Consider the following 15,341-nt stretch of genomic DNA (forward strand, 5'->3'; position numbering starts at 1 on the left):
CAATTGATTATGAAGGTATTTGGGTGAGCTTTAAACTTGCAAATTCAGGAACTGACTGGGAATCTAGCTACTATACACAGAGCAGTTTCTTAGCTGAAGATGTAGTATAGGTGTATGTTTGATTTAAACCTATTTACAACCTGTCTGATTCTTAGGATGATGGCAGAGGTATTTTACCCTTCTTCCTGTCCTAAAGACTATGTGCCCCAGAAATTTTGCTGGTGTTGCTGTTTGGAGATTAAAATATTCCGTCTAGGTATCTTCAGCCTTCAATTAGGATGAAACATAAGTGGAAAATGGTGAAACATCTGTATCCATTTCTTTGCTAATGCCCTACTGTTGTCTTTTTCTTAGAAGTAAATTTTTGAGAACCTCCTGTCATGTTGCATATTGTAAATGAAATCACAGTTGCTAAGCCAGTGACCAGTATAAATTCCAGACAGATCTGTTTCCTTGTCTCAGCGATTACATATTTTCACTTAATTCTGGGGGCGGAAAAAAAGCGATTACTATTTAGCAAAAATACCTTGTGAACTTCAGTATTGTAAGAATTAACAGGAGACTAACATTAATGGAGGATTGTGTCTCACTGGTGTGAGATCTTTTTTTTATTTTTTTTGTATGGGAAACACAAATCCAAGGCAGCCTCCACAGGTTTGGCTGTAGGTAACCATCTAATGCAATTGTTTCCATTATTCTTGTCTCTGTTTCTAACAGCTGTTTTTAAATGCTAACAATAAAGTGGCAGACAAGAGTGAGAAAGACCTTGCCAACAAATTACTGACAGAAATGAATGAGGACCAGGTACCTACCTAACCTGCATTTTGCTTCAATTGGAGTCAAGACACAATCACAGGAAAATTAATTCTTGTGCTTCACCTTAACCATCCTCTTTAAGCCTGCTGCAGCAAGATGAACTTGTGGTGCTGCACACATCAGTATTTCCTGTCTCTGGAAAATAATTTTTCTGAATAACAGATTGAATTCGACCTCAGTTTTATTCATCTGCTTCAAATTGCAGATATGTGCCATAGATTGAGCCTCACTTATGCTTCTTTTAAGGAAAAGGTGAAGTACATGAATGGAATCCAGATAAATTCTATCAACCTGGTGGTGATTTTTTTTTTTTTCCCCTCCCTTTCCTCTTTTTTGCTTCTTTGTCTCAGCACTGTGGTGTTTTGGATTCTGGGGCCTTGTTTGTGAATCTCAATGGTTGTATTTGATGTCCTGATTCTTTGCTTGTCATCAAGAACAGATGTTCACAAAACAATGGACAGGCTGAATCAGGGAGGTAGGAAGAGCCTGTTGCTTTAATTTTCCCAAAATATTGTGGAAAGTTTCAAATGCAAATTGTTGTTGTATTATAGTAGAATGATTTGTTCTGATTAAAAATGTAAAGAAATGCTAAATACAAGGTATGGTAATCTACAAATTGTAATTCTAACTAATAGCTTTGGCTTCTTTGGAAACTCAGTGGGATACTCTAACCGCATGTAAATGTTTCTTCACATCTAACACCATCTTCTGATTCTTGACATTTCATTTTCAACATAGGTCTGATATGCATATTATTTCAGACATGACAAAACAGAGTATGTTTGTTTGCACAGTTTTGCTAATCAGGTTACTGATGGATGCAAAATAGTACTCCAACATTTTTGTCCTTAAAACCACCATAGAAATATCAATATAAACAAGAATGATAGAAAAAAAAAACCCTCAAAAGATTACTGAAATTGGAAAAAAAGATGTTGATCAACATGACGAGGCTATGGGTGAGGCAGCCACCTTACTGTGCTGGTGTGACATCTCTTATAATTTGTGTGTGTGTGTGTTGCATTGGCATGTAGGGACTTGGATGGAAAAGAAACTTCAAGTGCCTAATTGTCCAGCAGCACACACACACAACTGCAAGAGGTTTCCTAATTTGTTTTCCTCCCTCCCTCCTGAGGTCGTCCATTAGCCGCATGAGGAAAACCTGTTTGTCCATCAGAATATTTGAAGTGCAATGTGTGTTGTGAATGCTTCTCTCCTCTTGAAGTATGTGGCTAGTTGTCTACTGTTATGTAATTCCTCATAGGCTGTGGGGTTATGAAATCTTGATTGGTGGGGAGACGGTTTTTGAAGCATGTTAGAAAACTCTTGGTTTCCCTCCTGGCAGGAGGGCACAGTATAGATTTTGGAGCTGAACTCCCTTTGTGTGTTTGTATATAACTTCTGTACCTGCTACTTTCAGGTGTTTCAGGGGCACCTAGACTGTTTGGCAGTATCAACCATTCAAGCCCTCACAGCAGTAATGCACAAGTCTCCAGCTGCTAAGGTAACACTATATATGCAGAGGTTTGTTTGCAGTAGGCTTCTTGATCTTGTTTCCAGTTAGTGCTTTTGTCACCATGTCTTGATGAATCTTGCTAATGAAGATGAGCAGATTGTGGTCACGCATTCCTGCCAGATAGGAACAGCTGATTAGCATCCCTTTATATGTGTCTAGTGGCTGGACACTGAGCCATCTTTCTATCAAAACTGGAAGATCAGAGTGTTAATGGCAGTTGGAACCTTTGTAAAGGAAGTACATCATTACTTGTCCCATTAATATGTGGAGTAGAATTAATGGATATTTGCAGGAATTTTCAGGCAGGAGTTTGTGTTACAGTTTTATCATGGCTTTAAACTAACCCAGTACAGTATCACTGTCCAAATGGTGGTCTTGCTGTTCCCCTGCCCTACCTTTGTAATAATTCTTGTGGTTTGATAAATGGATATATTGTGGTTAGTTTGTGAACCTGACTGGAAACTAAGCCCAGAGAAAAACAGTGTATTTATTCTTAGAATGCTGAGTTCATGAGATTAACCCCATGGTTGAATGATTCCCTAGTCTTGGCACAGGGAAAGGGATGTGGCTGCACAGTGGAGGCTAAAGGAAGAGTGGGAGTCGTATGATTTGGTTGCTACTTGCTGTACAGTCTGAGTGAGAAATGACAGCATCAGTTAAGCACTCTGAATAATCCTCTGAAGGAGCTTATTACTCCACTGGCTCTGGAAAGCCTGGGAAGAGTTGTATGCTGGAGGTGGGGACTGGCTTTGATTCACAAAGGGTCAGTAAAGTTTCCAATTGTACTTCCACTGCAACATATGTATTTTTTCTTTCCATATTTACTTAAGCATTCACCTCGCTTCTGTTGACAGATTGATCCTTAAAAAAAAGTCTTAATTTCAGTGTGGAATACAGGCAGGAGAAGAGTATCCATTCTGTATGATGTGTTGGCTGTTTACTAACTAAACTATAAATGGATGCTGAAATTTGGATTTTGCTGCTTGATTTTTTTTTTCATGTAAAATCAACTATTTTTCAGAAAAACTTCCTTGGAACACGTTTCTAACTTTTTGAAGTGTCTAGGATGGGTGATTTAATCAAGCTGGTCTAGGAAAATCTTTGTCTCAAAAATAAATATCTGAATACTTCTAATTCTCAATGTGATCACTTCATTTTATGCTACAGTTTGCATTAAAGAGTGAAGCTATTAGTATTTTGTGATAGAATTAACATTTTCATTATACCAAAGCAATTATATTCTTGTATAGGTAACTATTAAAATATAATTTTGGTCTTTTATTTATCAGCATGTTGCAGTGAGATCCTTCTCATCTGCAGCGTGCTAGAGCTAGCACAATGGACATACTATCAAAAAGAGATTTCTAGCCTGTAAAACATTATACTTGCATTCTAATTATTGTGTGTCTAATATTGTGTTAAATTAAACCTGCTGCAGCAGACGGGCAATTTTTGTCCATTTTATTTGTTAGTGAGACTGGGATTTCTATCCTCAGGAGGTCTTCAAGGAGAGGATTGGTTATGCACACATATATGAGGTACTAAAATCACTGGGTCAACCCTCACGGGAATTGCTGGAAGAACTCATGAATATGGTGAGATGTGCTTGCTTTGAATGTTAAAATGCTTACATATTTTTAACAGTACTTCTAGCCCTGTTTTACTGTATTTCACGTCTGAGTTCTGTGCTGTTTTTCAGGCTGTTGAAGGTGACCACATGGCTGTTGGGATACTAGGCATTAGTAATGTCCAGCCCTTATTGCTGCTTATCCAGTGGCTTCCAGAACTAGAATCACATGACCTGCAGATTTTCATCTCAAATTGGTTGAGGCGAATCTGCTGTATTAACAGACAGAGTCGTGCCACATGTGTCAATGCGAACATGGTCATCCGTATCATCGAGACACTAAATTCTCACTCCGTGCTCCATTGTACTTGTGCAGAGAACCTGATTGCCCTTCTGGGCTCTTTGGGGAGCCAGTCAATGGGCTCAGAAGAACTGCTTCAACTAATACGGCTCCTGAGGACTGAGGAACCAAAACAAGCTCACCCTTACGTTGTTCCAGTGATGCGAGCCATTCTAGCAATGGCCCGGAAGCAGGGCATGGCTAGTGCCTTGCAGTATTTCAACTTGTACCACAGCATGGCCGGAATTGCTGTTCCATCAATTCATAAGTGGCCGGGCTCTGCATTTTCTTTCAACGCTTGGCTCTGCCTTGACCAGGACCGGGCGGACCCTAGCACAACTAGCAAAAGCGGCAAGAGGAAGCAACTCTATAGGTATAGTTACTATAACTACTTCAGCAGCACAAATCTAGGTCATCTGTTCCCTGTGGCATATGGTACCCTATGACATGTGCTTATCTTCATAGAATGCAATATATAGTGCTTAGTTTGTGAAAGGGAGCAGTTTCATCTGGCACCAGAGCCAGGCTGGGTTACAGAAATAAGCATGCAGTTTCTCAGTTATAATTAATGCTTTCTTGTCTACAGTTTCAGTATCCATAACTCCCAAGTTGTGTTAAGGTTCATAGCTTAAACAAATGAACAAAATAACACCCCCTCCCCAAAACAAACAAACAAACAAAAAACCCTAAAAAAACCCCCACCCCAAAACAGAACAGCCTTCCCACTGTTTCCTCTAAAGGTAATCTGTTTTCTATATGAGAGCACAATGAAAAGGACCCTGATGAAGGGTGCCACCTGATGAACTGCCGCAACACTGTTTCCAGTGTTCGTCAGTGTGTCCAACTAAAGATCTTAAGTAGACTGTAGTTCTAGAAAACTGGGGTGGAATTGCATTACCAAGTAAAAAAGCTGCAGTTGGATTTCAATGTGATGCTATTACACCAATAACTGACTGATTTTCTATCATTTTATGTACAATTTTGAAGATACTATTCTAGTTTTGGGAAGCTAAAACAGTAATGTATTGAAATTAATATAAAAAAGGAAATGTTTAAAATTCCATTTTCAGCTTGAAATGTTAAGCACTCAACTGAATTAAAATAATTTAAAATTGATCTAGCTGCTATGTTTTACAGTGTTTAATTGTAAGACAGCTTACGTCTATTGAGATTGTCTATAATACTCATGCTCTCTGTGTATTTGTGTTTTATATTGATAGATGCAGATATTTGATAGTACAGTAGTTAATGCGTCCGCCTGGAATAGTGGTGCCTAAGGGTGTGCGGCAGGTTTTGATAGCAGTTCTCAATTTAGATATAATTTTTTGTATTCAAGTGCGTTTAAAAAATGAAAGTTTTTTCAAGGCAAACCTGTGCTTCCAGGGCTTGCTTATAGATAGCTGCTTACAGATGATTTTCTTCATTATATGAGTGAAATAAGATATATAACAATGACTACACTTACATGTTGCACTAAGGTAAGGTTCTTGCTGATAGATAATCATGGATAAGAAAATCATGGATGACACTTATTGTCTCATCAAACAGTCTTAATGCAGATTTGTCTATAAAATTAAAGATCGAACTTTCTGCATTTTCTAGAAGACCTATTCCATGTGCTGTTTTGGTCTTTAAAATAAATTAAATCTCTATACAGTGCTATGATATAAAACAAGGGAAGCGGAGAAAATGTATCTACTAACTATAACAGTAATGTCACAAATCTGCATGCAGTATTGGCAGCTTTATTTGTGATGGACACAATTTAATTGACAGAAAACAGCACAGGTTGCAGGCCAGTCTCTTCTTTATTACAGTATTGTAGCTTCCAGAGACTACAGTGGGCGGGATATCATAACAGTCCCACTTCTTGGGACAGAGGTTATGTTTTCATGTAAAAGTTGGATGGCTACAAGCTGCTTTGAGAGCTTGAGTAGGAGGACTCTACAAGAGGGATCTAGATAGGCTGAATCGATGGGCCAAGGCCAACTGTATGAGATTCAAGAAGTCTAAGTGCCGGGTCCTGCATTTGGGTCACAACAACCTCATGCAATGCAATATGGTTGGGGAAGAGTGTCTGGAAAGCTGCCTGGTGGAAAAGGACCGGGGGGTGAGGGGTGGGGGGGTGTGTTGGTTGACAGCCAGCTGAATATGAGCCAGCAGTGTGCCCAGGTGGCCAAGAAGGCCAATAGCATCCTGGCCTGTATCAGAAATAGTGTGGCCAGCAGGAGCAGGGAAGTGATTGTCCCCCTGTACTCTGTGCTGGTGAGGCTGCACCTTGAATCCTGTGTTCAGTTTTGGGCCCCTCACTACAAGAAGGACATGGAGGTGCTGGAGTGTGTCCAGAGAGGGGCGACAAAGCTGGTGAGGGGTCTGGAGCACAAGTCTTATGAGGAGTGGCTGAGGGAGCTGGGGTTGTTCAGTCTGGAGAAGAGGAGGCTGAGGGGAGACCTCATTGCTCTCTACAACTACCTGAAATGAGGTTGTAGTGAGGTGGTTGCTGGTCTCTTTTTCCCAAGTAACAAGTGATGGGACAAGAGGAAATGGCCTCAAGTTGCACCAGGTGAGGTTTAGGCTGGATATTAGGAAAAGTTTCTTCACTGAAAGGGTTGTCAGACATTGGAACAGGCTGCCCAGGGAAGTGTTTGAGTCATCATCCCTGGAGGTATTTAAAAGACGGGCGGATGAGGTGCCTAGGGACATGGTTTAGTGGTGGATTTGGCAGTGTTGGGTTTACAGTTGGACTCAGGCTTAAAGGTGCTTTCCAACCCAAATGATTCTACAACTCTGATTCTTTCTGGATTGCCTTTTGGCCATGTCCTGTGCCTTGGGATCCCTTCCTTGAGACAGTTCTTCCTCTTGTTTTTTTGTGGAACAAGAGTAATAGCTAGTCAAATAGTAAATGTTGGACCAGTGACAAATGGCTTAAGTTGATTCTCTCCTTAATGAATGTACTGTTAGGTGATTTCCAATAGTTTTAAGTAAATCCTGATTGTGTTTTCTTGTCTTTTTCTGTAGCTTTTTTACAGGAAGTGGTATGGGTTTTGAAGCATTTATTACATACTCTGGTGTATTGGTGGTTGCAGTTTGCACGAAGAGGGAATATGCAACAGTGATGCTGCCTGACCATTGTTTTTTTGACTCTCTCTGGGTAAGATTTGATACTGAAAAACGCTTTGTTTAGGATAGTTACTGTTAGCTCAAAAGTCAAAGTTCATTTTTTTGGTTGTTTTACAAATGGTCTATTTTATCATATTTAAATAATTCATTGCATAAGAACAGAGCTAATCTCAAATAATGCAAGCAATTTCCATGTAGATTAGTGGTTGATTGAGCTAAATTATGCCTATGTTATTAGGCATTTGTTATTGATAAGCTGGTTACAGCATTGTGCTTAGAGATTTTAACATGCATTTTTTTAATATTAAATTATAATAAGCATAGGTGGCTGTGGTACTATGTGAATGAATGAAATGTGCTACTGTGTTTCTGCCTTGCCCTTTTCTATTCCCATACTTAAGGACTGATGTGCATTATCATGAAAGAGCTGTATATCTTTCCCTTCAAAAACCTGTTTACACATAAAGTACTTTAAAATGGAAGCAGCTGATAGGTGGTCTTCTTGTTGATGCTTTGGATTTATTTTCTTAAGTGGTTTCCTCACTAGATTAGTAGAGATGAAGTTAAATATTTCCATACAGTCATTTCCCTGTTTTTTAATAATGACTTCATTATTTTATATTTCTTAACCAGCACAACGTAACTATTGTTCACATGCCTGGAAAGAGGCCCTTTGGTCAGAGCCTTGTGTACATCTACGTCAATGGACAGCAGAAGGTCTCTGCCCCACTTCGATTCCCTGCCATGAATGAAGTAAGTTCTCCTTCTGAGTCATACCCCTGTCCTGATGAGCTCTCTTAGAACAATGAGAACATAGTTGGCTTTTTTAAATTTGGAAATTGTTTAAGAGTCTAAGATAGCTTAGCCTATTGCTAATAAGCTTCTGTTCAACTTCGGGTGGTGTCCAGAGTATCAATTTGGAGTATAACTAACCATTAATTAGTGCTTGTTTAGTCATCTCAGTTTAAAAACAAAACAAAAAAGAACCAGATTACCTTGATTAGACTGTAGGGTTTTCCCCAACATAACTACCTGAACATACTGCCATAATTTATGGTAAGTCATAATAAATCACGCCTCTGCCAGTAGGATTGCTGTGACAGTACATAATGAGGAATATTCCCTGTTGTTTTCAGCAGTAACTTTTTACTTGTATTTTCTGTATGTTACCTTAGTATGCTAATCTTATACCTGCTTTATTAGTTGGGTAAGCAGTTGACATGTAGTTAATCTATTTAGAATGTGTGCACACATTGTGAAAAAACACACTAGCCATCAAAATGAGTGTATGCCATGTTTAGTTTTCTTTTGTAAACATTGTCCATTCTTTTTGTGGAACAAATCCAATTTAAACTGGGCTATAACACTGAACATTCTTCCCTCTTATGTGAATCCTAATTTGATATTTGTTAAATAAGTTGAACAAACATTTAAATTGGACACAGTCATAGTAAAATCAGCATAACACTTAAAAAATGAGACTAAATGTAATTTCCATTGCAAGATAAAACTCTGGATTAAAACTCTGAATCAGCACTCTGAACATCAAGGTAGCTAAAAGCAGGGCAGGTAAGCTTCCCATGAGAGCGTCTGTTTGAGTGGAATAACTGATATGAGAAATGTACAGTAGCAGACATGCTGGGCTAGTATTTTGGAATATAATCCAAAAGAGGAATGTTTACCAGGGTATCTGGAGCGCCATCCTTCCTGGCTTTGCTCCTCCCAGAGGTCACAGAACAGTTGAGGTGATCAAATTGCTCTTAATTGGAGAAAGGGCACTCTCTGCTGTTGTAGAAGGCATTTGCTCTTTTTTTTTTTTGACCTGCTGTGCTGGATTGCTTCTTTTCCAGGGCATGCCAGAACTTGTTGCTCTTGATTTAATTTATTTAGTTCAAGTTTGCCAGAGATAGTCTTCAGATTTATTTTGTAAACTGTGAAAAAAGGAGGTTAGATTTACAGTATGTATTTTGTTTTCTTTCTTCCATGTGTGATTCTCCAGTCTTTTACTTCTTGCTGCATTGGTTCAGCTGGTCAAAGAACAACAACTCCTCCTCCATCTCAGATACCAGATCCACCTTTTTCCTCCCCTATTATGCCCCATCGGACATCACTTGGGGGCATTCTTTCTACAGGAAGTTGGGGTGGGATGCTTGGAAAACCAGAGCTCATCACCAAGATGATCTCAGCAGGGACTCAGGACAGTGAATGGGGATGTCCAACATCTTTGGAGGGCCAACTTGGATCAGTTATCATCTTTCATGAAGCGCTGCAACCTCCTCAGGTGAAAGCACTATATTTAGCAGGTAAGTGGTGATTATACTGGTTTTAGCGGAATAAAAGGGATGAGTTATGGACAAGACCCCACTGAACTTTGCTTTACACAGACACATAATGAAGAAGTTACAATCCAGAAGAATTGCAGAGCTGATGTAAGTGAGAGGGTCTTATAATAAATAAGCTTAAAATTGAGTGATAAGTATATTATGAAGTTTTAAAATGTTACATTTGGATAAGCACATCTATTTATCATATGTACTGAGCTGCCAAAATCAAAATGTTAGGTAGTATTTTCACTTGTAAGTTCTTAATTTTTGTTATTGGTTGCCTACAGTTGAGACTCGTTAAAGTATTGCCCTTGTTTTGGTAGGCCAGTTAAAGGTGATTTATGCTTGAGGATTTTCCCACAAGAATCAATTAATAATTAAGGGGTCGTTTAAAAAAAAAATACTCTAAGCTATGTCTTACAGTTCAAGGTGTTAAGGTATTAAGTTCCATAATGACTTGAGGTTGTTAGAAATTAGCATAAAAACACTTCCATCATTTAAAGGAAATATTTTGTATTACTAAACAAAACTATCTTGAAGACTACTCATTTTCTGGACACTCAGGCTTGATGATGGAGAGATTGGTGACAAATATGAGGGGGTATTTGTAAAGACAGAAACATTAGAGCTGTTTGAATGTATAAAAAACCCCCTCTTTGTATAATTTAGCTTTTTATCAAGAATGTATTTCTTTTTAAGCAGACCCTATAGAATGAATTATTAAACTCACAGAGATTACTTCAAAGCATGTCTCAAACAGGTATGGTTCAGACTGTCCTATTTGTTGTTGCAATGAAGTATAGTAGTATAAAATTTGTGAAGCTCAACATTAATATCCGGTGGACTTTTAAATATATATGTTATAAGTTATATATAAAATGACATATTTATATATTTTTTTATTAATAGGTCCAAACTGTTTAACTCCATGGAATTCCCAGGAGGCTGAAGTAGCAGATCTCCCCAGTAAGGTGCTTCTTCATTATACACCAAAGGTATGAAACAATACATAATTTTTCTTTGATTACACAGTATGCAGTAATTTCAGAATATGTTCGAGGTGGTTTTTTTTGCTTTGCTATTGCTGTTTCATAGCACAGGTAAGCACGCTTTTTTATGGCTCTTTACACTGTGGTTATTATGGGAAGATAAGGAGCAGTGAGAGCTTTCTTAAACTGCAGTCTTGTGCAGAGATAGTAGGTTTTGTTCTTGTTTGGCAGAAGGACAGAATTATCTTGTACAATTGTGAATGTCAAATCTAAGATACAGATATATGATGTTCCAGGGGTTCCAAATTGTTTAAATACTTTAATATCAACACAATAGCACTATCTTCCTGAGACATATTATGCATCATTCAGAAATCTTATGTGTTCAAGGATCTGTAACTTGTTTCCTAAATGATGTTGTAGCCTCTTCATTTTTTTTTTTTAACAGGCCTGCAGAAACCCAATTTGTCTTGACCTGTCTGCAAATCTTTTACATGGAAGACTAACTGGAAATCAAGTAGTGAACTGGGACATCAAGGTAAATGCATACTGAAGAAGCAGAACCTGACCTAAATATGACAGTGATTGTATACATTCACCTAAGTTTTGGAATGCTGGAAGTTATCATAATGCAAATGACATTTAGCAGATACAGCATGTTTTTGTAATGAGAATTAATGAGTCAATGCTGTAGCTGGAGTAGTATCGCATTGCATTTATTGAGAATTTACAAGGACTACTGTTCTTAACGTCATAAATAATGCATTAAGATATTTTGTGGTAGCTGACTACTCTTCATAATCTGTTCAATGCATGTTGTGTATTGAAACCATTTTATCATCTCTAGGGGGTTCTGTCATGGTTTTCTTGCAGTCTTAAACTCTGAATTAGATTAAGATTAGTAGGGTTAAGTTAACACTTGTGAGTTTTGCTGTGTTAGTTTTCAATTCAATAATACTTTTTTTAATATGACTATCTTCAGCAGAAAACAAGGTGTAGAGTTAAAATATTACAAGAATCTAGCATTTTTTAACAGATAAGTTAATCTAGTTATCTTATTTACTTTTGGTTTGGGGTTGGCAGGACTAGATGATCTCACAGGCCAAAAGTCTCACTTCAGAGAAAACACCAAATATTCACTGAAGTGCTATACCTTATTCTGTCTCTGCTATACACTAATTGTCCATTATTTTTTCGTTATGGTTGGATACGTTGGGTTATCTGATTCTTACAGGCTATGCAAATCATCTTTGTTTAACTTTTGCTAGCAGGTGTAATCATAGCACTACTGCTATATTAGTACTGGAGCTTAAAATTTAACATTTTCTGGCTAAACTGTTTCTAGTTTCCTGCTCAGACATTCTATTACAGCAAAACTGTCTTATATTTTGGGTTTTGGTTTTTGTTTTGTTTTCTTAACCAACACATAAGGTCCTCATGTCCTCCTGGTTAATCAGTTAATTTCTTAGTCTTATAACACTGACAGTTCAGAACTGACTTAGAGTCTAGAATTAAAAGTCACAATTTTGTCAACACTGCCAACAAGATTTGGTATTAGTGGTTTAGACTTTCTTGATGCTCCACAAACAGAATACCATTTAGGCAAGTTACATGTCCATTAGATGTCTTCTGTGTAAAATACCAAATGGTTATCTACTTGCTATCCCTGCTTGTGAGGAGGGGGGGAAAAAGGGGGTTTAGGAGACTTGAATTTTAAAAAGAGGATTAGAATTGAGGTATGTGTAAAGTTACTTTAAAAAAAAAAAATCAAATTTTATTATTTTTTAACTGCCTGAAGTTGAAATCTTGCGCGAATATGATTAAAGCACAGGTGTGTATACTCTTTTCGTACTCCTTGCTGCAGGTAACTTAGAAATCAGAAAAATATGTTTTTCCTATTTTTCAAATATATTTAGCAGAAGATTCTTTTTAAGATTTGTATCCTTCAGTTTCCTGTGTTTATGTGGGAAGAGAAGGAAGGAAATGTAAAAATGCGCTTTCAAAACAAGAGCTGACAGGAAGGTGTGTGTGTAATTGCAGTGTCTAAAACTTGGGCAGCTCTGTTTGAAACTAGTTTAAAACACTGTGTTTAACAAGTGGCATGTGAAACATTCTGATTAATTTGTGATTACATAAGGTTCTTGTATTTGGAGTAAATTTCTGTTACGTAGCTTCGGGGATTTTATTTATGGTCATGTGTTTCCTCCGTTTTCTCTTGATTTAGGATATGATCAACTGTATTGGTGGAGTCAATGTGCTGTTTCCATTGCTGGAGCAGATCAGTTTTCTGGGTGGACAGATGCCTGAGAAGTCTGAAGGGGAAACTCTACCTCCAGAAGTAGTTACTCCTGTAGAGGGAGACTGGGTGGTATTGTCATCCACAAAGGCGTCAGGTAGGAAAGTATAGTTGAACTGAAGTAATTTTTAAGCTTGATTTTTAAGTCTTCCTATGAATGACAGAAAGCCGTTTTATTATGTGCTGGCTTTTCTGGAGTACTTATATAAAGCTGAAAGGCTCTTTCTGTTCCTAGATAATCTGACATAGATACGGAATACCAGGAATTCAGCGCTGTGTAAAATTAACTTACTAATATATTTCAAATATAGCTATATTGAATAGCATTATTTTTCTTTTCGTGATTTACTATTTCATTAGTGTAAAAGTATGCAGTTTTTAAATTTCTGTTTTGAAAAGTTTGTTCCGATTATTTTGAGAAATTAAGTTTGAGGCAAAGCCTGCTAATATCAATAGAAGGACCTTTCCTAAAACTTGAGTCCTGGGTCAGACAGCAGCCCAAAGGCTTTGCAGCATCAGAACAGTACTGATTAGCCTTTAGCCAAACTTTTATTTTCTTAGGAAAATGTTCAGACTCCTACCTCTTCCACATGCAGTCAGATTTTAGTATTAAAATTAAAAAAAATGGAAAGGAAGGTTTAAGAATAGATTTTTAAAAACCATCCTAATATGGAGAATGAACTTTGCTCTTAACAGAAACCACTGGGAAATCAGACCTTGCAAGGGAAAAAGCAGCATTTTTTTTGTTTCAAGTATGAAATGGTGGAGTAAAGTAAAAAAAAAAAATACATCTTTTTCTCTGTCTCTGAATTTTTTGCATGTCATGGCTAGAAAGTGTCAATTTGCAACTACAGAGAGAGAATAACTGCAGCATATGTAAAAGATTGTAACTGAAGGAGAAGTTTGTCTGTAACCTACAGCCAGATGGATGAAGCAACTGAAGTGAGGACTGGGGTCACTTTGTTCTGGAGAGGCATGGAATGGCTATGACTCTGCACTGAAAAAATCTAAAGACAGCCTACAGCTAGGAAACTAGCAGAAAAGGAGTTGAGATGTTCAGGAAATAGTGAGGCATATGAACACTTGATTTTACTTCTTCCCCTCTACTTTTTTACAGTGGTCCAACAGTAAACCATGAGGCTTTTCCTACTGTTGTTCTGTTTTGCAGAAGCACGCCTGGAGAAGAACATTGTTGCAACTTTCATCTTAATGATAAAACACTTTATTCAGAGACATCATGTTAATCAAGAAAATCTCATTCACTCCTATGGAGTTGCCACCCTAGGAGCCTTGTTACAGAAGGTGGGGAAGCTTTAGAAATGTCCTTTAGTAATGAATGTTATGGATGAGGTCCTGATTACTTTGAAACATTCTTAGTGTGGCCAGGATGCGAGGGTCTTCAAAGGTCTCCTTAATACATGCTTTCCTTTCTCATGTTTCTGAAAACAAAAAGGTGTGAGGAGTTGGCCTTGATCTGCAAAGTGAAACAGTGTTTTGTCTTTTTTCATCTTCTGCTTTTTTGTTATAGATACTGTGTTGTATGATTGTTCAAACTAGACTGGTTTTGTGTTTCTGATATTGCTTTAACGGAAGCGGACATTGCTGTAGAAGATAAGAATCTCAAAATTTGATTTTAAAAAAATGAAGTTTATTAGGATATTCAGTATTTTGAGTGCTAACACCTGTTGCTATTTTGAAAGGTGCCAAGCAACTTAATGGATGTGAATGTACTGATGGCTGTACAGTTGTTGATAGAACAAGTCTCAGTAGAAAAGAACATGCAGCTTTTGCAACAGATGTATCAACATTTACTTTTTGACTTCAGTATCTGGAACAGTGGGGACTTCCCCTTCAGAATTGGTGAGCTCTTGGACTTGGGCAACTGTGCAAAGACACAGTACTATTCACTTGACATAAATCTTTATCTAGATTCTAATAGAAAACTTTATATTGTAGGGCATATACAATATCTTTCTACAATCATCAAAGACAGCAGAAGACTCTTCAGAAAGAAATACGGTGTGCAGTTTCTTCTAGACACACTCAGGATTTACTATGGGTATGAGTTTTAGCTCTCTAACTCCTCCTCATTTATTATATGTGGCTGTTGTTTTTTTTCCCCATCATCCTAGTGAGAAAACTAATAACTAAAATCGCAGGTTGGCTTTTGGTGGTTGATTTAATTTTCAAAATTGCATTAATTTTTTTTTCCATTTGACTTGCTACTTTTCCTTGACTTTGATTTTTATGACAGGATTATATAAAATTTACGTCAATGATACTAGAAATGGTTGGAAAAGTTATTAAAATTACAAAATTGAAGGATGTGTTATCAATAATGCCAATGAAGTCTGAGATCACTACCATTATTAA

General features: G+C 37.5%; 1 protein-coding gene across 1 annotated transcript in view; it reads left to right on the plus strand.

Annotated features, from left to right (window-relative positions):
• The window catches only part of NBEAL1 (neurobeachin like 1), a 67,115-nt gene that overhangs the window by 19,127 nt on the left and 32,647 nt on the right, over positions 1–15,341 (plus strand). Inside the window, exons 10-22 of the mRNA XM_059820570.1 lie at positions 718–804; positions 2,237–2,320; positions 3,829–3,927; positions 4,032–4,612; positions 7,258–7,390; positions 7,993–8,112; positions 9,359–9,662; positions 10,593–10,678; positions 11,121–11,210; positions 12,897–13,065; positions 14,137–14,270; positions 14,669–14,828; positions 14,925–15,027. Coding sequence (XP_059676553.1) covers positions 718–804; positions 2,237–2,320; positions 3,829–3,927; positions 4,032–4,612; positions 7,258–7,390; positions 7,993–8,112; positions 9,359–9,662; positions 10,593–10,678; positions 11,121–11,210; positions 12,897–13,065; positions 14,137–14,270; positions 14,669–14,828; positions 14,925–15,027 — 2,150 coding nt within the window. The remainder of the gene's footprint in view (positions 1–717; positions 805–2,236; positions 2,321–3,828; positions 3,928–4,031; positions 4,613–7,257; positions 7,391–7,992; positions 8,113–9,358; positions 9,663–10,592; positions 10,679–11,120; positions 11,211–12,896; positions 13,066–14,136; positions 14,271–14,668; positions 14,829–14,924; positions 15,028–15,341) is intronic.

Source organism: Gavia stellata, chromosome 8, assembly GCF_030936135.1.
Source record: "Gavia stellata isolate bGavSte3 chromosome 8, bGavSte3.hap2, whole genome shotgun sequence".
Lineage (NCBI taxonomy): Eukaryota > Metazoa > Chordata > Aves > Gaviiformes > Gaviidae > Gavia > Gavia stellata.